The following is a 23,955-nucleotide window of genomic DNA, read 5'->3' as shown; positions in this document are numbered from 1 at the left end:
GAATTTATAAAGTACAGCTCTGATCAAGCTGGAAAATTTTACGGACCTAATGTGACTCTTAGGTAGGCTCTGCGGCCCTGAGATCATTCTCGGGTAGGCCCTGCGGCCCTAAGATGTGTTCTTAGGTAGGCCCCACGGCCCCGAAATCTATCTTGGGTAGGCTCTCAGGCCCTAAGATGTTCCCTTAGGGTAACGCTTTTTAAAGAGATTTACTGCAGTATAATTTTATGAGACTTATTGGACTATGATTTGTTTAGTGTACCTATAGTGATTTTATGGTAATATTGGGACACACTGAGCCTAGCTCACTTTTCGAAAATGTTTTCCCTCTTTCAGATACTGTTGGTTAGTTACCCTGGATTGAGCACTTGGAGGATCAACATATCTCTTGAAGTATATTTGATTGTAATGTTTTTACCTTGCAAGTTGTCTTTATTTTGTTAACATGGACCTTATTTTAAAGTATGGGATTTTAATATGATGACACTTTTGCTATTACTATTCGGTTTTATCGTGATTTGATTTTTAAGATATGTTTTAAATTAATTTATTACTTATTGGTATTATATTTACAAGTTAGGTTTTGATAGTATGATTTATTATAACTTCATGTCATTTATAATGTGATTTTACATTGATTGAATAACGGTTTCGGAAAAAAAAAATGTCTTAAAGAATCATAATGTGAGCCACTAGACTTAGTCGAAACGCATAGGCTGGGTCTAGGGGGTTACACAACAATTCATCTAAGTAGCCTTACATCAAGCATATCAAAACGTAAAAATAAAAAAAAAAATTATGAAGTCATCATTCTTGCATTGCATAACTTTAAAGTTCCAACACTAACACAGGTGAAGTTCAATGTTTAAAGATCAAAATAATTGCACAAACCTCAATAGAAAACTTAAAAAATACAAAGAAACTCAACAACATGTTGTGGCCTTATTGGAATCAAATTTCGACATTCGATTTCTATGTGCAATTTATTCATTTCACTTGTTCTTTTTAATAAAATAGTATCAAATTATATGCGAAATTAGTCACTGTGGGTGACAATTTTTTTTCATTTTAATATTTAAAATTATATTTTATTATGTAACCAAAATATTTTTTTGTTAAGATTTTGCTTTTGTTTATTTCTTTTTCCTTTTTAAAAATATTTAAATTGTTTTCTTCATTTTATTCTGTCAAAGTCATCAACAATTCCAATGTCGATTTCTTTTACCATCAAATGATGACTTTTACAATTTTTGTTGCTATTACTAGCTTTGAGGGTTAAACTTATTTTAATTTATTAAAATTATGACCAAATTGATAGAATATATAAGTAACAGTGATCAAATATGTAATTATATCAAATATTTTAACTGCCACTTCAGTTTATCAGTTAAATATTATCGACAAGTGGCTTAATTGAATGCATTTAAATAGTTGAGTGACCTGATTGACAAAATTTCAAAAATGGTGGTCAAAATGGAAAGGGACAATATTTAAGTGATCATTGTTATACTTTACCCTTTATCTTAAATAATTTATCTTTAATTTTTTAACTAATTTATAATTATACGTTGAACCCTTTAAAATTTTAAATTTCATAAATCAAATTAAAGGTGCTCATCGTCGCTCGTCGAGCGCAGAAGAATCATCCTTTAAAGTTATTACGAAAAATCAATAATATCTTAACGATTATCATCATTAATAATAATCATAACAAAGATGAATAACTTCATAACTAAAGTAGTTTATTTAAGAGAAAGCTACTACAACAAGGCAATGTGTTATGTGTTGCCCTATTAGACTATCAGTAATTTAGTATCTCATCAAATTCAATGAAAATAGATGTGGGCAAGAAATGAGCATCCGTAAACTAGAGGCATGACAACAAATACAACCCTAAAAATATATTTTTTTTACAAAAGAAGTACTAAAATTTGTACAATACAAGACAAAAAATAGGTACCAAACACTTATCTTATAGGTAGAGATAGAGATATCATACAAAATTATAAATCTAATATATATGAAAGTATTAATAATAAAATATATCAAAAACTTATCTTATAGATAGTAATAGAGATAGAGATAGACATCTACGTAAATAAATATTTATAATATAAATTAATTTTATATAAATTTAATTATAAATAAATTTATTTAATATTTCCAGTAATATATTTACAATTTCAAGAAAAAAAAAAAAAAAAAAGAAAAGCCAAAAAGGGCAGCTTCGTTGAAGGCAAAATACCTTTCCTAACCGTCGAAGGAAAACACAAATCTTAGCGTCTACTCCACGTTATCAAAAATTCTACTTAAAACGTGGCTTCATCCCCTTCATTAATTTCCCTACTTTTCTTCATTAAGTCGGCAATGTCCCCCTTATAAATTAATCATCTTTTTCCTCCAATTCTCACATCAAAAACAAAAACCCAAACATCGTCTCTCTTCTTCCAATAGTTTTTCGTCAAGGCTCTCGATTCCAATTCTCTTTAACTCAATCGAAAGGTATTTTTCTTCTCGTTTTCATTTGTTTCCCCCTCTTGGGTTGTTTATTTCTTATTGTTATCGAATTTTGCTAGAATTTTGTTTGTTTATTTTGGGTTTTGGTTTGATTATTTGATCAATTCGAGCTATTCCGGGATAAAATTTTAGCATCTGTTTGTATAAAAGTAGTACTTTTTTTCTTCGAGTTCAAGATCATTAATTCACTTTGTTTTGGCTGTTTCATTTACTGTATTAGGGTTTCATCGTTTATTTTTTATATTTCTTTAGGGTCTAGTTATGATTAAATTTGATATATTTCTTTAGATTGGAAGTTTTCTTATGTTATTGATTGGTTGATCTTAATATGATCGGTGGGATCTAGTTGGGGTGGTCGACTAATTTGATGGTTATTGTTCATGTTCTTTGATTTACATTGAATGAAACAATACTGTTGATTTTGATCTTCGATTGATTTGCCAATTATTCATTAATTTATGTCGTATATGCACCTGCCAAATTTAATCTTTGGAACTTCTGCTTATGCTTTTGGCTATCCGTTTTTTTTGGGTTGGGGGGTGGTAAAGGATATAATTTTGTTAACAAAGGATGTTGGAAAATATAAAGTAATTATGAGTCTCTTGTCTGCATAACAGATGCAGATCTTCGTGAAAACTCTTACCGGGAAGACCATCACCTTGGAGGTGGAAAGCTCAGACACAATTGATAATGTCAAGGCCAAGATCCAGGATAAAGAAGGGATCCCTCCCGACCAACAGAGGCTTATCTTTGCTGGAAAACAGCTTGAGGATGGCCGTACACTTGCTGATTACAACATCCAGAAAGAGTCTACCCTTCACCTTGTCCTTCGGCTGAGGGGTGGTATGCAGATCTTTGTAAAAACACTTACTGGAAAGACGATCACCCTTGAGGTGGAAAGCTCCGACACAATCGATAATGTCAAGGCCAAGATCCAAGACAAGGAAGGGATTCCTCCAGACCAACAGAGGCTTATTTTTGCTGGAAAACAGCTTGAGGATGGCCGCACCCTTGCTGACTACAACATCCAAAAGGAGTCTACCCTCCACCTTGTCCTTCGGCTCAGGGGTGGTATGCAGATCTTTGTGAAAACCCTTACGGGCAAGACAATCACCCTTGAGGTGGAGAGCTCCGACACTATCGATAATGTGAAGGCCAAGATCCAGGACAAGGAGGGCATACCACCAGACCAGCAGAGGCTTATCTTTGCTGGGAAACAACTTGAGGATGGTCGTACACTTGCTGATTACAACATTCAGAAAGAGTCTACGTTGCACCTTGTCCTTCGGCTCAGGGGTGGCATGCAGATCTTTGTGAAAACCCTTACAGGCAAGACAATCACCCTTGAGGTGGAGAGCTCCGACACTATTGATAATGTGAAAGCTAAGATTCAGGACAAGGAGGGCATACCACTGGACCAGCAGAGGTTAATTTTTGCTGGGAAACAGCTTGAAGATGGCAGGACCCTAGCAGATTACAATATTCAGAAGGAGTCTACTCTCCACTTGGTGTTGCGTCTCCGAGGTGGCATGCAAATTTTTGTGAAGACTCTTACAGGAAAGACTATTACTTTGGAAGTTGAGAGCTCTGATACAATTGACAATGTGAAAGCTAAGATCCAGGACAAGGAGGGGATTCCACCAGATCAACAGAGGCTGATCTTCGCTGGCAAGCAGTTGGAGGATGGGAGGACACTTGCTGATTATAATATTCAGAAAGAGTCGACCCTCCACTTGGTCCTTCGTCTGCGTGGTGGAATGCAGATTTTTGTGAAAACCTTGACTGGTAAGACCATTACATTGGAGGTGGAGAGTTCTGACACAATTGATAACGTTAAGGCTAAGATCCAGGATAAGGAGGGAATCGCACCTGATCAGCAGAGGTTGATCTTCGCCGGGAAGCAGCTCGAGGATGGGAGGACTCTCGCAGACTATAACATTCAGAAGGAGTCAACCCTGCATTTGGTCTTGCGCCTTAGAGGAGGAATGCAGATATTTGTCAAGACCCTGACTGGAAAAACTATCACCCTGGAGGTTGAGAGCTCGGACACCATTGACAATGTGAAAGCAAAGATCCAGGACAAGGAGGGGATTCCCCCAGATCAGCAGAGGTTGATCTTTGCAGGGAAGCAGCTGGAGGATGGTCGTACTCTTGCTGATTATAACATCCAGAAGGAGTCCACTCTGCACCTTGTCCTTCGCCTCCGTGGTGGTTACTGATTTGGGTTCTAGTACTAAATTGCCTTTGATGTCTAATATAATATAATGTATTATTTCTTTGAACTTTTATGTGTGCTGCCGTTAAAGCGGCAAACTAGGCTCTATGAGACGTCTCTTTTAAGACCTTTTCTTTTGTTGGTGTTCGTAGTGGTTATATATAAGTAACCACATTTCAGTTACTATATTAAATAAAGCTTTGATATTGCTCTAAAATTCCCCTTCATTCATTCATTCATTACATGTAATTTCATGTTCTTGCAATTTGTGTTTGTCATTCAATATATAATTATAGGCAAGTTATTGCTCTTTAACCAAAATTAAGACTGCAAAGAGAAATATTAAAGCAGAAGAGAAACTTTTTCATAAACAATTAACATAAGTGCCCCCGATGAGCTTTTATTATAAGAAAATCTAGTCACCCCATAGTGGGGGTTAATGATTTCGGTTCTAGTACTAAACTGCCTTTGATGTCTATGATATAACATGATATGCCTTTGAACTTTAATGTGTTCTGCAGTTAAAGTGGCAAAACCCTCTATGAGATGTCTCTTTTAAGACCTTATCTTTTGTTGGTTTGTGGTGTTCTAAGTGGTTAGATAACCACATCTCCGTTACTATATATATTAAATAAAGCTTGATATTGCTCTAAAATTCCCTTTCTGCAGTACATTTACTTCATGTTCTTGTAATTTGTGTTTCGAGTTCAATTTATAATCCGAGGCAAGTTACTGTTCTTGAAACAAAATTAAGATTGCAAAGAGAAATACTTAACCAGATAAGAAATTCTTTCATAAACACTTAACAAAGGTACAAACGATGATGTGCTTTTTTTATAGGAAAGCTAGTCACCCCATAGTTGGGAGACGCTTTACATTTATTCTTCAGCATTTTAGCAACGACTATGATCCTTTAGACTGTCTCGAGAAGGAAAAGCACCTCTCCTAGGCTGCATATCGTATTTAGACATAATTTTCTCAGCAGCCTCAATACAAGTCTTGCATATCTTCTCTTCCCATCTGTCCTTTCATCTGTTGCATCGCCGCATGTTTGAGACCAGGGCATCTGCATTGATTATCCAGCTTCTCTAGCTGCCAGCAACAGGAGTCAAGGTTCCTGCTGCATTGCCTATTGTACTTGCTGCTGCTACCACACTGTTCCTTTATGTATTTTTGGTAGTCCTAGATATGGTCTTGCTCCCTTACTGCTCTTGACAGCTGCTCTGTGATCGCCTAGACGGCCTCCATGTGTTCTCCTCGTCAAGCGTCACAGCTATGATGGAAGCATGGGCGACGTGCAAAATGAGGGTGAAGGACCGGCTAAGTAGACTGCGAGCTTTGCCATTGTTAATTTGCAGGTAAGTCATAAGTGGGATATATATGGTAATAGGTTTTGATGGTGAGAAATAGGGTGAGGAATGATGACAATTTATAGGAGAGTTTGAACCTTTGCATGGCGAATACGTGAAATGGTGGGAGTAACACGTGTTTAATTTTTGCATGCGGAAATGGACGGATTTTGGTCGTCTGGTTATGCACATGCCCTGCTGGGATATGTAGTTCTTGCTCTCTCCCTTCCTCGTGTATTTAAACTGCCTTGTTGATATCTGTAAGCATGTAAGGTTTTGAATTCATTTATATTTCCACTATACTGATTCCCCCCCCCCCCCCAAATGTCGTCACCTCGCTGCCAACTCTCCACGTCGGCCACTCGTTTAATGAAGATGTGATACTTGAAGTCTTACAGCCACCTTGTAACAGAGAAAGATTAGATATACAATACCTCAATGGACCCATCTCATTCACCAGATGGCTGAACTAATCGACATTGACCCATCTGAAGCAAGTCATACTAATTGCAGAAACTTCAAATGGGGTGGTGGTGGTGGGTAGTTTCTATCTATTGAAATTGTCTCTCTTTTTTCTACGAATCTTCGTTTTGAGATATCGATTTATCATATTCTGCTGGTTATTCAGACAGAATTTTAATCTAAGAAAAACAGTTGTTTAGACCAAAGTATTGACTTTAATGTTAGAACTATAGTTTAAATATCTTAGAAAGAAAGAGCTTCAAAAGTTTGAACTTTTCTAGCATCTATTCTTCACTAAATCAAGGAATGGTGACAAATTTGTTGCTTTGAGATAGTCTGCTAGGAAGATATCAATTAACAAAAGAAGATGCACATGTAAATGCAGTATTACCAAAAATGGTTACGTTTTCTACTTTTTTTAGGTTATCTCTGTTTCAGAATTGTCAATTATCAGTGACGTTTGGTTTCTCGTCCAGACTAGTTTAGAAGAAAATGAAGCTGCAACTAAGAAGCTTGAGCAGGCTGCATAAATGAAGTTATTCCAGCTACATGTCAAGCGTTTCGCCTAAACCAATGCCACTGATATCAGAAAAAAATTCAGCTAAATTCATTAAGGTAAAAGCTTTCAATTTATTCTGTTTGTCATGGTAAAAGATTTATCTTCAGCTCTAAATGATATGCGTTTGAACTTCTGTATTCTGCCGTTGAAGTAGCAAAATCCTCTATTAGATGTCTCTTTTAAGAACTTTTGTTCAGAGCCAGTGGTGGTTTGTGGTGTTCTAAGTGGTTGGATAATCACATCCCACTTACTATATTAAATAAAGCTTGATATTGCTCTAAAACTCGCCTTCTTGTTCTTGCAATTTGTGTTAGTAATTCAATATATAATCATAGGCAAGTTATAGTTCTTTAACCAAAATTAAGACTGCAAAGACAAATATTAAAGCAGATGAGAAACTTCTTCATAAACAATTAACAGAAGTGCCCACGATGATGAGCTTTTATTATAAGAAAAGCTAGTCACCCCATAGTGTGGGAGACATTCAGCATTTACTCTTTCAGCATTTTATCTGCGGCTATGGTCGTTTAGAGTTTAGACTCTGTCGCGAGATGGAAAATTGTCAACACACATTTTCGTCCTACTAAGATTCAAACTCCTAAAAATAGGATAGAGTTCTACTAAGATTTAAATTCCTAAAGATAGGATCCACAAGCACTATAAATAGCCATTGTAACTCACTATTGTAACACACGATTTACACACAAAACATAGAGGAAAGCACGAGAAGATACAAAGGCAAAACTATTGTAAAGGATTCGAAAAGGAAATAAAAGGTAGCATTTTCTTTTTTCTTTCTTTTGCATGTGCACGTTATTTTTCTTGAGATTTGGTTCGAATAACCCAAAACGTGGGTTGCGCCGATGACCAAAATGGGTGGGGTTTCGAAGTTTCGAACCTAAATCTACCCCGAGGCTTATTTTTAAAAACCGGTTTGATTTTCGGTTAAAGGAGGGGAAGAGCTTTTTAAAAATCTATATTAGTCCCATTATTTATTATATGTATATTTTATTTATTTATTTTTATTACTCATGTTATTATTATTATATGTATATATATGTATTAAATTATTTTCATTTATTTTTTACTATATTTTATTATTATTATATATATATATTTCTTTAATATTTTACTTATAAGTCTAATATTACTATATATATTGTAATTATCTTTATCTAGTCGTATATATTTTTATACTTTTAATAGTTTATTTATATACCTATTATTAAATATATATTCTTAATTATTTTATTTGATTATTTCTTTATTTATGTAATATATCTTATAACTTTATATATTTATATTATTTTTTATTATTTTCGTTTTTTTATTCATTATTATTATATTATTATTTTTTTTTAAAAAAAAAACCTTGTGTCTTTATCATCATTATTATTAAACATTATATTATATACTACTAACCTAGATGGCCCATTTTTTGTCTTATTTCTTACTAAAGCCCCCCACTTTCGGTGAATTGGGAGGGTAGCTTTTTTATTTTTAAGTATTTGGTGTATATATATAGCTTATTTATTTTATTAATACTTTGATATATATATATATATATATATTTATATTTTTTCCTTTTTTCAAATATTACTATATATAATTATTACTTTACTATTTTTTTCTTATCTTATTTATTTTATTTTTCCCTTGTATCTTATTTGTTTTCTTTACCTTATTTATCTAACACATCTCTCGATTTTTTTAAAGGATATTTTCAAATCAATCAAGGGTAAGTAATTAGGATCGAAACTTTACCTTTTAATTTAACTTGTTATTTTTCTTAATTAAGACAACTGGAAATTACGTAGTACCGAAAGGGCGGTTCAAGGGTGCTAATCCTTCTTTGACCGTAACCGACTCCCGAGCCCGACATATTTCTGGTAAGACGCAGATCATGTAAGAAATAGGGTATCCGATCAACCCATTTATTTTTAAATAAATGATCGATGGCGACTCCCAATCCACATTTTTCAAGTCGAAGCCCAATTCCGGGGCCCAACTGAAAGACGGTTGCGACAGCTTGGCGACTCCGCTGGGGACGGTAAGTGAGTCAGGCTAAGGTAATTTCCAATTATCTTTTTAACGAAAAGGATAAGTTTAAATTTTAAGGTAATATTTCGATCCTTTTTACTTACTTTTGATTATTTTCGAGTAAATAGTTGGACTAATCGTTTTTTCATGATTTCAGCCTTCAAAGTTTTCTTTTTTTCATCTAAAGGCTATATACCCAAGCTCCGAACCCGTTTTAAGTGGGGGTAAAAGCGACGCCTTCGTGTGAATTTATTCATCGTATGGGCCTAGCAAGTAACCTTCGAGATTCATATACCTTATGCCTTCGTGTGAATTTATTCTCCGTATGGGCATAAGGGAATGTGTCCTCTCGAGTTTAACTTAGTCCACACAAGCCTGTGATGGGTTTAGGACTAAGGGTCTGGTAAGCCCAAGGGGGCACCAGCAAGAAGAACTTGGGTACCTTTTTTTTAGAACCTAAACCAGGAGACTACAAGGAGTTAGGGCCCACCCCAAGACCTCATTTCAAACCCTAGGATGCCGGAATTATTTCCTGCTTTACTTTCTGTTCAAAGCATGTGAACTAGAAATTTATGCGGTTAGGACTTGTTCAAAACCAACTTACGGGATAGAGATCATGTCCGGGTAGGAATAATAAGCATGAGGGGCAGATATCATGTGGGGTATGATTTTTCATTTTTATTATTATTTTGATTTACCTCACTAACTCTTTTCGTTTTTGTTCTCTTTTATTTTGTTTTCATCACCTGCATTATTTAAAAGAGGTGTTGATACACCAAAAATGTGTTTGTTAAACATAAATAATCTGAATTAATGGATAAAGGGGTTGTAATACAAGAGATAAAAATGCAGAGGACAGTCTACAAGGCGACTATGTGTCATATTCAATCCTGAAGGTGTGGTGCCCACAATTGAGGAATATATCACTTTGCTGCGTTATAAAGGACTCAGAATGAATCGGGTCTGCATCAAGCACAATGAAAGACTATCTTGGAAAAACTGACTGTCAGAGGTTGCAGGGGCAAGATGAAGGTTACTAATCTTAGGAGTCCCTTCAGAGATAACAATTACAAAACGATAGCTGGAATTGGAGATCATTGCTGACGAATTCAAGGAATAAACTAATGACTTTACATATTTCCTATCAATCGAGGGCTCCAATGACGCATTCATTGGGGACAGGCTCAACAAAAGATAGATGCTAGAGATGCAGTCATTCAAGACTTCTTGGGCCAGTGCAAAAAGTAACTCAACATTGGCACGACCCATCTAGAGAAGCCGGAGTGGTTCGACATGTTATTCAACCAGTGACATACGAATACAGAAGACTAGTCAACATGTCAAAAGCTGTCAGAATATTTTTGTCTCTTAATAGATAAAACACTTTTGTCCTCAATGAGGATTATTCATAATAACAAGCACATTTTTTGGATCAATGCCTCGAATATTTCATGTATCATGCATTTAGACATATTCTGCATTTCGTTATTTTCTTTGCATTCACATCAACTAACGGAAGAATGTCTCAATGAAGGAATAAATACTGGATACACCGCCTCAAGCGTTGGACACACCTCATCCGCATAACACCCGCTTGAAATAGAAAAAAACAAATGGAGGCCAGAATGACTCAAATCGAGGAGAACATGGCAAAATTGCAGAAAAAACTTGAAGATAAGATAAACCAGATTAGTCTGAGTACTCTGAATACAATCATGAAGAACCAAGAATCTTTGGTTGATCAGATCGTTGCCAAGTTAGTTGGCCTACAACAGACCAGTGCGCTTAGGGCAGGTTCACTGGAAGGGGTAACTATACCACCTACCCCACAAGGGGTTGTCTCACCTGAAATCTTACCCGGATTACAAGAGGACTCATATGCTATCAAGGGGAAAGCTATATCTGGTGCAAATATACAAGCTTCCGCTACCAACACTCATCCGGAAGACTATCATGTCCCGGATTTTGACGAGGAGGATAAGGAAAAGAAGATCAAGATGTTAGAAGATCAAATGAAGATAGTCCAAGGGAACCATGATTATTATGGAGTGGATGCAATGGAGCTAAGCCTGGTTCCAGATTTGGTGCTTCCACCAAAGTTTAAAGTTCCTGAGTTTGAGAAGTTCGACGGGAACAGCTGGCCTTCAGCCCATATCACTATGTTCTGTCAGAAGATGACAGGATATGTAGGGAATGACCAACTCCTGATCCACTGCTTCCAGGAGAACATGTCCGGTTCAGCTATCCGGTGGTACAACCAGCTCAGCCGAACTCATATCAAGACATGGAAAGACTTAGCCAAGTCTTTCTTGGAACAATACAAGTATATCAACGATATGAGACCAGACCGAGTTATGCTACAAAGCCTGGAGAAAAAGCACAATGAAAGTTTCCGACAATACGCACAGCGTTGGAGGGATTTGTCTGTCCAAGTTCATCCACCCTTGGATGAAAATGAAACTAAAAAGCTGTTTTTACAGACCCTGAAGGCACCTTACTTCGGGCACCTGGTGGCAATTACATCGGGAATTTTCTTAGATCTAGTTATGGCTGGTGAGATGATCGAGCTAGCTATAAAAAAGGAAAAATTGAGGGAGATATCAACAATGTCAGTACCTACAACGCCAACAAAGGTGTTACGGTCTCAAGTCCAAAAACTGTTGCAGTTGTACCGTCTAGTACTTCTAAACAAATTCAGAGAGGACTAACGCCGTATGCAGCTATCATATTGGGAGCTCAGGGCACACCATTGAGAATTGTGGGGCATTGAAACGTAAGGTCCAAGATCTGATCGATTCAGGGGCATTCACTTTCAATATGTAATGGGGCATTCTGATCGAGAGTCATATGGGGCATCCATTAGGAATTTTGTTGCATTATCAAGTATAGCATCTTGTTTGAACTTGTTTTTCTTTCGTACTTCTTATGCGTGAACATTTTTAAGTCACTTGACGTTTAAACATTTTAATAGGAAATGAGCAAATTTTAATCTTGAATTCCTTGAATATCACCTTAATTAAAAATTGTTTAATAATTGAGGTTGTAAATCTTTGACAAATGACAAGATTGAACCCTGCAAAACATAGACCTCTTGGTCCTAATTTAAAAGATACGTCAGACTGCATATTTTTCTCTTACCGAGCCAAGTTTTCTCTTCTCATAAAGAGTCCATCCAAGGTTTGGCATTCATACATGTATTAAGAGCGAATAGAATGGGGCAACTAGCACATGAGATTGCAAAACTAATCGGTTTATACCTTTGTTTATGACGTTCAGTGATGATAATGATCTTCACAGATGGAATAGCCGAGTAAGCAAATCTAGTTTAAGTTAGTTGCTTGGAAATTGAGCTCTAAAGATGAAATTTTTGACCTTCAACAAACACCTAGACTATAACAGGTTCTTCTTGACAATCTTAAGAAATTAAATCTGTAAAGATGAGCTATTCCACTAAGGCAATTGGTTATAGAGGAAACTCAAAAGCCCTGGCTTTATGAATAGATCGTATTCAAACCATGACATTGCTCGAACACTTGGCGATTCAATGTTTGCTCCACTACTTTTGTCAGGTTGAAGACTTTGTGATGAGATGAACCCTTCAGTTAAGCCTATTAAAGGTGATTATAATATTAAGCTATTCCACTAAGGCAATTGGTTATAGAGGAAACTCAAAAGCCCTGGCTTTATGAATAGATTGCATTCAAACCATTACATTGCTAGGACACTTGGCAATTCGGTGTTTGCTCCACTACTTTTGTCAGGCTGAAGACTTTGTGATGAGATGAACCCTTCAGTTAAACCTGATAAAAATATTATAATATTAAGCTGTCCCTCTAAAGCAATTGGTTGAACGCTCCGGCTTTATGGATTCGGCTAGCCAGATAACGACAAATTAAATGATGGACTAAGGGAGTTAAGAAACACCTGTTATAGTCAATTTCACACGAGCACTCAAGGATTTCATTTTTAAACCGATATTTCTGCACTACTTTGTTAGAAGAGCTTACAAAACTTGAACAAATGGAAGATTTCAGAGAACTGAAATAAAAGTGTTCTGAAAGGTCTAGCCATTGATTATGCTAGTTGTGTCATTTTGTTCGCCTCCGATCAAAATACCAAATCAAGAAAGAGGGGCATGCCATGATCTTCACGATAACCAAATCGATGAAACCAACCCACCTCTAAACCAATTTTTCGATCTTGATATTTGTCAAAGATTTGCAGCTACCAAAGATTAAAAGAGCATTTGATTATTTTGATATTCAATGAACTCATGTTTTATGATTTGCTTCAATTGTGAAACCTAGAAAGAAGTAACATTTTCAAAAATTCCTTTCGATAATTTTCAAAATTTTGAAAATAAGAAGAAGAAAAACATTTTCAAACAAGATAAGTTCTCTGGAAGAATATCTTGGAATTCAACAAATATCGCTCCGAAGCTCAAGGTCGAAGCTGAAGCAAAGGAAGCCATTTTTTGGGCAAAATTTGATAGGGGAAGGAAAAATTCTCTTGAGGACTGCAAGAGTACACCCTGGTGGAAATGAAGACAAACTGAGTCAGAGATAGAATGAAGACTGCACACGCAACCATTCCCCTCACATCTCGACATATACATCAACACATACATACATGACGCATGAAATTTGCATATTTGAATTCATCATCATGAGCAATAAAAACCTTGATTTTTCCTCCATTGAGGGCAAATTCAACAGCAAATAAATTTCATTTGGGCATACATCAAGCATACATCATCAGGATAATTACATCCATATACATTTTACAGATCTTTCAGGAGAAGATGAGATTAAAAGCCAACTCGACAAATTAAAAGATCGACATTCATCTCCAGATTCAACATTTCCAATATAAACTTTGTCTCACTTAAGACATTCTCATTTAATGCAGATGATTATCTCACTCAAATTTGTTTTTCTTAAAACATACTTTGTCTCACTTGAGACTGTTTTTCTCGAAAGAAGATTTATTTCACTCAAGACTGTTTTTCTTAAAGCAAGATTTGTCTCGCTTGAGACCATTTTCACTCGAAAGAAGGCATTTCATTTCACTCAAGGCTGTTTTTTTAAGAAGATTTTATCTTGCTTAAGATAGTTTCCCTCGAAACAGAAAATTTTGTCTCCCTTGAGACAGTTTCTCTTGAAAACATTTCCCTTGAAATTAATTTTTTCTCTCCTGAGATAGTTTCCCTCGAAACAGAAAATTTTGTCTCCCTTGAGACAGTTTCTCTTGAAACATAAACATTGAAAACATTTCCCTCGAAATAATTTTTTCTCTCTCTTGAGATAGTTTCCCTCGAAACAGAAAATTTTGTCTCCCTTGAGACAGTTTCTCTTGAAACATAAACATTGAAAACATTTCCCTTGAAATGAATTTTATCTCGCTTGAGATAGTTTCCCTTGAAACGAATTTTGTCTCCCTTGAGACAGTTTCTCTCCAAACATAAACTTTGAAAACAATATAACGAAATCTTTGAATATGTTTTCCTTCAAACAAATTTTGTCTCCCTTGAGACAGTTTCTCTTGAAACGACACAATTTGCTTGAGAATAGATTTCAACTTCACGACGAAGGATGTCTAGCTCGAAGCCAAACATCCGCGATTTCAACTCCACGACGGAGGATATCGTGACACTCGAGACAACACAAGCTCAACTTCACAGCGAAGGGGCAGCTGACTGTCAAAAAACAATTTCGGAGCCAATCTCAACTCCACGGCGAAGGATATTGGACCCAAGACAGCACAAGCTCAACTTCACAGCGAAGGGGTGGCTGACTGTCGACAAACAATTTCCCAGTTCCAGAGTCAATTTCAACTTCACGGCGAAGGATATTGGCCTCGGAACAACGCCTCACATTGGAGTTCAACTTCACGACGAAGGGACCGCTGCTTGTCAACAAAATTTCATTCAGAGTCAATTTTAACTTCACAGCGAAGGATATTGGACTCGAGACAACACAAGTTCAAATTCACAACGAAGGGACGACTGGTTGTCAACAAACAATTTCCCGATTCCAGAGCCAATTTCAACTTCACGACGGAGGATATTGGACTCGGAACAATGCTACTTACTTGGATTTCAACTTCACGACGAAGGATATCCAACTCAAAGAAGGATTATCTGCCATCAAAATTGTCGAGATCGACTCCATTCAGCTCGATGACACATCAATCGCACTACTTTCCAGTTGCAGTCGAGGTTTTCAAGTCGAGAAGATGACCTGGGTTAGCCGTGCCTTAGTGACAAGCAACCATTTTCAAACAACATAGCTTAAGTCAAGAAAAAGCTATCTGTCAATGAAGATTTCTGAGTTCGATTCCGATCCAAGGTCTTTAAACCGAGAAGAAGACCGAAGGGTAACGGGAAGCCACGTGCTGATTCAAATTCCGAACTACGGCTTCAATTTCATATCATTTCAAGATGAACTCGACTTCACGATGGAGGAGTCATCCGTAACTCAATTCGACAGGGAGTTATTGAAACATCAGAGTTAATTTTCAACTCCACTGAACGAAAAGTGTGTCTTTTAATCTTTGCCCTATCCCGGTTACACGACTATGGGCAAAGAGGGGCAGCTGTCAACACACATTTTCGTCCTACTAGGATTTAAACTCCTAAAAATAGGATAAAATTTTGCTAGGATTCAAACTCCTAAAAATAGGATAGAGTTCTAGTAAGATTTAAATTCCTAAAGATAGGATCCACAAGCACTATAAATAGCCATTGTAACTCACCATTGTAACACACGATTTACACACAAAACATAGAGGAAAGCACGGGAAGATACAAAGGCAAAACTATTGTAAAGGATTTGAAAAGGAAATAAAAGGTAGCATTTTCTTTTTTCTTTCTTTTGCATGTGCACGTTATTTTTCTTGAGATTTGGTTCGAATAACCCAAAACGTGGGTTGCGCCGATGACCAAAATAGGTGGGGTTTCGAAGTTTCGAACCTAGATCTACCCCGAGGCTTATTTTTAAAAACCGGTTTGATTTTCGGTTAAAGGAGGGGAAGAGCTTTTTAAAAATCTATATTAATCTCTTTATATATTATATGGATATTTTATTCATTTATTTTTATTATTCATGTTATTATTATTATATGTATATATATATATATATTAAATTATTTTCATTTATTTTTTTACTATATTTTATTATTATATATATATTTCTTTAATATTTTACTTATAAGTCTAATATTACTATATATATATTGTAATTATCTTTATCTAGTCGTATATATTTTTTATACTTTTAATAGTTTATTTATATACCTATTATTAAATATATATATTCTTAATTATTTTATTTGATTATTTCTTTATTTATGTAATATATCTTATAACTTTATATATTTATATTATTTTTTATTATTTTCGTTTTTTTATTCATTATTATTATATTATTTTTTTTTTAAAAAAAACCTTGCGTCTTTATCATTATTATTATTAAACATTATATTATATACTACTAACCTAGAGGGCCTATTTTTTGTCTTATTTCTTACTAAAGCCCCCACTTTCGGTGAATTGGGAGGGTAGCTTTTTTATTTTTAAGTATTTGGTGTATATATATAGCTTATTTATTTTATTAATACTTTGATATATATATATATATATATATATTTATATTTTTTCCTTTTTTTCAAATATTACTATATATAATTATTATTTACTATTTTTTTTCTTATCTTACTTATTTATTTTATTTTTCCCTTGTATCTTATTTGTTTTCTTTACATTGTTTATCTAACATATTTCTCGATTTTTTTAAAGGATATTTTCAAATCAATCAAGGGTAAGTAATTAGGATCGAAACTTTACCTTTTAATTTAACTTATTATTTTTCTTAATTAAGACAACTGGAAATTACGTAGTACCGAAAGGGCGGTTCAAGGGTGCTAATCCTTCCTTGACCGTAACCGACTCCCGAGCCCGATATATTTCTGGTAAGACGGAGATCATGTAAGAAATAGGGTATCTGATCAACCCATTTATTTTTAAATAAATGATCGGTGGTGACTCCCAATCCACATTTTTCAAGTCGAAACCCAATTTCGGGGCCCAACTGAAAGACGGTTGCGACAAAAATCACACCTCCTAGGCTGCATATCACATTTAGACATGATTTTCTCAGCAGCCTCATACAGCTCTTGCATCTCTTCTCTTCCCATCTGTCCTTTCATCTGTTGCATGGCCGCATGTTTTAGGCCGGGGTATCGGCATTGGTTATCCAGCTTCCCTAGCTGCCAGCAACAGGAGTCGAGGTGCCTGCTGCATTGTCTATTGCCCCTGCTGCTGCTGCTACAACCGCACTCTTCCTCCATGTATTTCTGGGTGTCCTTGAGATGGTCTTGCTCCCTTATCTGCTCTTGGCAGCTGCTCTGTGATCGCCTAGACGGCCTCCATGTGTCCTCCTCGTCGACCGTCACGGTTGTGATCGAAGCATGAGCCACGAACAAAACGAGGGCGAAGGGGACAAGTAGACTGCTGGCTTTGCCTTTGTTGAATTACTGGTGTAAGTGGGATATATATTTGGTTATAGGGTTTTGATGGTGAGAAGCAGGGTGGGGAGTGAAGGCTATTTATTGGGGAGCTTGAACCTTTGCATGGAAAATACGTGGAATGGGGAAGTAACACGTTGTTTAATCTTTGCATGCAAAAATGGACATATTTTGTTCTTGTTATGCAAAATGCCTTACTGTGATCTGCAGTTCTGGCTCTATTCCTTCCTCTCTCGTGTATGTAAACTGCCTTGTTGGGATCTGTAAGCATGTAAGGTTTTAATTTATATTTTCTCCTAAAGTGATTTTGTGGTCATACGTTCGACCCCTCAGCAAATGTCTCGAGTTTAATTTTTCTCTTCAACAAAAACCATTTATCTCATTTTTATAGTAAGACGGTGATCACACGTGCCATATCTAATAACACTTTCCTGGCAAACTTATGTGACGCTCTAGAATAAAATCCAAACAGAAATCCAAGTATTAGATTTACCTAGTCTGTCGATCTATAAATAGTTATGATGACCCTATAACCGACACACACTAAAAACCACTATAAATACCCCTTAAGATGATTGAGTGGGCTAGAAGTCTCGAACCCTTTCTACCCATGTTAGCTCTGTATCTTTCTCGTTCCATCGTCTTCTTCCTCGTGAACGCTTCCGTTTTATACAAGATCACAAAAGTGACATAACTGAGCTGACTCAGATGCAATTAGTGATTTAATGAATAACGGCATAGTGGCCTAAATGAAAGTATTCTTTAATAGTGGTGACTAAAATGGAAGTCTTTCAATTTTACTAGTGCAAACTGTCTACAAATTTAATGACCTTAATCATTTGTTTTTTGTTGGGTTCTAACAAAAATAAATAAATACAAGTAGCATATGGCTATCATGTACACATTGATGTCATGTGAGCCACTCACCTTTTTTTCTGAACCCAAAAAAGAAAAACAACTCTTTTTTTCCTGCAATGCAAGCATGTTTATTATGGTGGGTCCTCGGCCCCGACTCCTGATGCATAGTTTTATTAGTACAACACTGCATTTCTGGTACCCCCAACAATCATTGTTTATCTTTAGAATTTCATGCGTTGGGTGTTGATTTCAGGTACTTTCAAGCTTAATGGGTGCTAATGGAATGTGAATTCAAATAAGACACAAATCAAAAGTTTAATCAACTGGATCTTCTCTGAAAATAAAGTACAAGATTGATTCATTTGATTGAATATTCGATGACTAATAAAATTCAAGTCCGAGCAGTAATATCAGTTGAACCAAGAGCATCATCTGCAGAAGATTGCAGATGAAAATTTTTATATATCTTTCCAACTGGAGATGGACAACCTTTTCGCTTAAAGTTCATGTGTTGGTCCAAAAAATCTTTATCAGTAATTTAACTCTTCATTTCCACCTAACATATACCATCACCAAACTCCATATATACTCTATTTGCCCAACTAACATTCTTTTTCCCCAACTAACATGCAGGAGAATGTTTTTCTCTCTCTTTAGTCACTGTAAACAGTATTTAAATGCCTGCCTCAACATGCCCAAACTCATAGTTTCTCTTCTGCTACAACTTCTTCGACTGGAATTATTAATGGCTGAATCAGAACATTCTTCTAGTGAAAATGCATCCATGGACACCATAGGTAAGAACCCTAAGCCGTGTTTTTATATTTCATTACTGTTGGGATTTTCTTCTTCTTCTTCGTTACTTTTTTCCCCACCAGAAGAGCACAGTAAACAAGATTCTGAACTGGAGTTCTCAGATGATGAGGAAACGCTGATAATCAGGATGTTCACTTTGGTTGGAGAAAGGTAAATTAATCTTGTAAATATTTTCATAACGCATGAGAGTTTATCTTTAACATTTGTATGTATCAGGTGGAGTTTGATTGCTGGGAGAATTCCAGGAAGAAGAGCTGAGGAAATTGAGAAGTATTGGAACACAAGATACTCGACGAGCCAGTGAAGAACATTCTGGGATTTTGCTCAAATTTGTTTTCTTTAGTCTGTGGAGTTTGATTACTGAATTAATTAGTGTGTTTGTTGTAATTTAGGAGTATTGTTTTGTATTCTTAATCATGCTTAAAACTTAATCCTTTTCACTGCGTTTCGTGCATGGATCCCATGCATTCAACATTCTAATGTGATTGAAGGAAATGATATCTTCAATCTTTCATTTCGGTTACAGCTAGTTTATGGGATTAGCATCAATGAATGAATAGCAAAATACTAATATTTTGGACTTTCTTTATATGATTATTAGAAATAAATTGTGATTCAAATATGCAACATATTATAATCTTATAATCTGTGGTCTGTGTGGAGTTGAGTTGGAATCTCGGAATCACTTGTTTTTGGAATGTTCTTTCGCCCGAGAGGTTTGGGATGTAGTCTTGCAGACTTGTGGTCTTCATGACCTGTCGATTATCTGTTGGGATGATACTTTGCACTGGCTGGCCTTGAATTTGAGGGGGAAATCCCTTCTTGTTCGTATCCTAAAGCTTGCTTGGATTGGTTTTGTCTATTTTCTTTGGGAGGAACGTAATCATAGGCTATTCAGAGGTGTGAATCGTTCGGTTGATGCAATTGTACATAAAATTAGATAATCTATAAGAATTAAATTGTATAGATACAGTATGAACTTGATTGATGATGTAAATAGGAGGCTATTTCTAGATTCGGATTTGTCTTAGTGTTATATTGTTCTTTGTAGCAGCTTACTGCTCCTTTTTGAATGAATAAATATTTACTTATCCAAAAAAAAAACAAGATAATATATAATCAAAGATAATTCTAAATTATTTGACATTGAATACTCACATCTGATATTCAATGTCAAATCGTAAATTACAGCTCTAGGAAATGCTCATACCCTGACATTCAATGTCAAATCATAAAACAAAACTTTAGGATCGATGATCGTCATGCCCAAAAGCGTCGCTATAAACTTTAGGGTAAATTACACCTTATGATCTTTGCACTTTTAGGAGATTTTCTTTAGTCACTAATTTTTTTAAAATTGCATTACAATCATTAAACTTTTAATTTGCTTTTATTATGGTCATTGTTGTTAGTCATCGTTAATAAAGAATGACGTGGCATGATAAGTCATCTTCCCAAAAAAATTCTAAGGTTCCAAATTGACAATCATCACACGTATAAATTTTTTGATGAACATAGTGATCATTAGCCAATCTCAATCGTAAAGAGATTTCATTTGACCAGAACATTAACATAGTTTGATTTCAAATTGATATGAGGTTGAAAATGATGTATTAAAAAGTTTTAGTATTTAGTTTTTGTTGAGATCATTTTTAGGTTTGCTCATCAAAAGATGAAATCACCATAAGTCATTTTAAGTTAGATATGATCGGATATCAATAAATCATGTTTACATTTTATACCTGAATCAAAGTCGAATTCGAGAGTCGCTTATATGTCAAGGAAATTTATACCTCCACAGCCCAAAAACTAATATCTTAACAAATTCATTTTGTCTCAAAAAGATGATTGCAAAGGGAGGGTTAGCTATAATCCTAAAGTATATTATCATATAAAAAAGATAGAATACTAAGAAGGTTAACGTAAAATCACAATGAACATGGTTGAGAAACGCATTAAAATCAACTTAAAATTTGTGATTACAAATTTCTGCAGATTCCAGAAAGGCATTCGCATAACAAGACGAACAAAATATGTCCATTTTTGCGTGCAAAGATTAAACAACGTGTTACTTCCACCGTTCTAAGCAAAGGTTCAAGCTCCCGCGTAAATAGCCATCACTCCGCACCCTGTTTCTCACCATCAAAACCTATAACCAAATATATATCCCACTTACCTGTAATTCAACAAACAACAATGGCAAAGCTCGCAGTCTACTTAGCCACCTTCGCCCTCGGTTTTTTCGTGGCCCATGTTTCGATCACAACCGTGGCGGTTGACGAGGAGGACACATGGAGGCCGTCAAGGCGATCACAGAGCAGCTGCCAAGAGCAGATAAGGGAGCAAGACCATCTCAAGTGCAGTTGTAGCAGCAGCAGCAGCAGGTGCAATAGACAATGCAGCAGGCACCTCGACTCGTGGTGCTGGCAGCTAGAGAAGCTGGATAACCAATGCCGATGCCCCGGCCTAAAACATGCGGCCATGCAACAGATGAAAGGACAGATGGGAAGAGAAGAGATGCAAGAGCTGTTTGAGGCTGCTGAGAAAATCATGTCTAAATGTGATATGCAGCCTAGGAGGTGTGATTTTCCATCTCGCGACAGGGTCTAATCGACCATCGCCGTAGCTGAAATGCTGAAGAATAAATGTCAATTTGTCTCCCACACTATGGGGTGACTAGCTTTTCTTATAATAAAAGCTCATGATCGTGGGCACTTCAGTTAAATGTTTATGAAAAAGTTTCTCATCTGCTTTAATATTTCTCATCTTCTTTATAATCATTGAGTTTTTAGATTGTTTCAATTTGGTAACTGAAATTTTATAAATTGCATTAAAATCATTAAACTTTTATTTTCTTCCGTTGTGGTCATTGTCGTTAGAAAAACTGACGTGGCACGTTGAAGTTTTCTTCCCGAAAAGTCTTAAGATTTCAAGACAAGGTGTTGAGCACAATCGAGAAGAAGTGAGATCATGCTACAAAAAGGGAAAGGAAGTCCTAAGAAGAAGTGCATCTCCAGGTCTATCAGGACGATCATTATCCGATTCGGATATGATGAATCGATGGAAGTTGCTAACGAGAGAGGCGAGGAAAGCTTTGAATTTAGGGATGAGTTTGGGTATAGAAATAGTAGGGGAAGAAAGTGAGGCGGTGAGGGATCTGGCTTTATTGAAAGCAGTTTAAAGAGTGCAGGGGAGGGGGATTTTCGGGTGAGTGTAGAGAGCTTGGGATTCCTTACCTGGATCGCGAGGAGGTTGGGGTGGGTGTGAAGATTAACGCGTTTAGGAGTTTATTGTTAGTGCAGAAAGTTGAGATGGTTCTATAAAACCAAAAGAATCGTCTTGGTCGAGAGAAGATATTGGCAGAATATGGAAGATCGATGTTTTTGTTAAGAAAGCAGAGGCTCACGGAAGTTTAGGGGGACTGTTTTCATTATGGGACAAAAACATATTTATGGTGTCAAGCTCGATTATGTTGCAAATTTCTTTGCTTTATCAAAGAGATGGAGCAAGAAGATGTAGAAGTTGCAATCGTGAGTGTGTAGGCTCCATGTAATGTTGGGGATCAATTAGGATTATGGTATGCATCAGAGTCAAGTAAAGGAGACGGGTGGATTATATGGTTTGCTGGGGGTGATTTCAATGCAGACAGAAATAGGGAGGATCGCAGCGGGTGCTCGAGTAATCATTAAGGTTTTGGGGTTGCACAATGTCTACTAGTGTAAGATATGGCCCGTTGATAGCCATGATGAAATTCGTTGTCGCTGGCAAAGCAAGAGCAGAGAAGGAAGGGTACGGGGAAGCTCTTTTCGTTAGAAAATGGAGTTTTGTGTGGTTTTTTTTAGGGGCAGAGAAGGTTTACAGTGTCGATTTTGCTTTGCTAACAGCCGTGAAATTAGCTTCGGAGGTGCTTTTTGGAGGTGTTTTTTGCTACTCTGTTCATTACATGTTCCTGGACTGTTGTGTTGTTCGAAAGGGTGTTGTTTCTGAGTAATTTGTTTGTGATGCTCGGATATGGCTTGGAGTTGTTTTGTATTAGAATGTTTTTGCTATGTTTGTTTGTATTGAGACGTGGGGTTTAGGGCCTTCATCGGTACCGTTTCTTGGTTTATTTAGTGCCTCGAGGCAGCTGGTTCCCTTGTTTGATAGCATTTAGGGTGATATTGCGATGGTGTATTGGGAACGCAGGGTTTTGAAGTTTTCGTTTTGGTGTGTTCCGCCTTATCGCTGTTGGTGATAATCTGGGTTTAACTCTTCTTTTATGTTTGTTGTGGTAGATCCCTTTGCTGATGCAAATGCTGAGGACTCGGGTGCTGTTGCAAAGGATTACGTGTACATTCGTATTCAAAAGCGGAATGGTCGGAAAAGCCTGACAACTGTCCAGGGGTTGAAGAAAGAGTTCAACTACAACAAGATACTCAAAAGACCTCAAGGAGTTGCAACGGTACTGTTGCCCAGGACCCTGAATTAGGCCAGGTGTGTGTAACTATCACCCCTTTTAAGCAATTATAAACGACGATATCCATTGTTGGTGCCCGATGATCGATTTTGTTACGTTTTCCATTTATGGTCAGGTTATTCAACTTCAAGGTGACCAGCGTAAGAACGTATCAACGCAA

At 36.3% G+C, this 23,955-nt stretch overlaps 3 protein-coding genes across 3 annotated transcripts; 2 read left to right on the top strand and 1 right to left on the bottom strand.

Moving 5' to 3' along the window:
* Window positions 1–2,393: 2,393 nt before the first annotated feature.
* LOC120126581 (polyubiquitin-like) lies at window positions 2,394–4,859 on the top strand. Its single transcript, XM_039144742.1, has 2 exons — window positions 2,394–2,502; window positions 3,135–4,859. Exon 2 carries the CDS (start codon window positions 3,135–3,137, stop codon window positions 4,734–4,736), a length of 1,602 nt encoding a protein of 533 aa, XP_039000673.1. The 5' UTR covers window positions 2,394–2,502; the 3' UTR covers window positions 4,737–4,859.
* Window positions 4,860–7,088: 2,229 nt separating this feature from the next.
* On the bottom strand, window positions 7,089–17,936 carry LOC120126605 (2S sulfur-rich seed storage protein 2-like). Its single transcript, XM_039144761.1, has 3 exons — window positions 17,864–17,936; window positions 17,259–17,661; window positions 7,089–7,122 (listed from the first exon to the last, which is right to left on the bottom strand). The coding sequence occupies exons 1-3, from the start codon at window positions 17,934–17,936 to the stop codon at window positions 7,089–7,091; spliced, it is 510 nt and encodes a 169-aa protein (XP_039000692.1).
* Window positions 17,937–19,268: 1,332 nt separating this feature from the next.
* LOC120126434 (MYB-like transcription factor ETC1) lies at window positions 19,269–19,643 on the top strand. Its single transcript, XM_039144637.1, has 3 exons — window positions 19,269–19,320; window positions 19,402–19,489; window positions 19,556–19,643. The coding sequence occupies exons 1-3, from the start codon at window positions 19,269–19,271 to the stop codon at window positions 19,641–19,643; spliced, it is 228 nt and encodes a 75-aa protein (XP_039000568.1).
* The last annotated feature ends 4,312 nt before the right edge of the window (window positions 19,644–23,955 follow it).

The sequence above is a fragment of the Hibiscus syriacus genome, unplaced genomic scaffold (genome assembly GCF_006381635.1).
Source record: "Hibiscus syriacus cultivar Baekdansim isolate YM2019G1 unplaced genomic scaffold, ASM638163v2 tig00110458_pilon, whole genome shotgun sequence".
Taxonomy (NCBI): domain Eukaryota; kingdom Viridiplantae; phylum Streptophyta; class Magnoliopsida; order Malvales; family Malvaceae; genus Hibiscus; species Hibiscus syriacus.
Note: the sequence above shows the minus strand (reverse complement) of the source record. Positions and strands in the feature narration are given on the sequence as shown.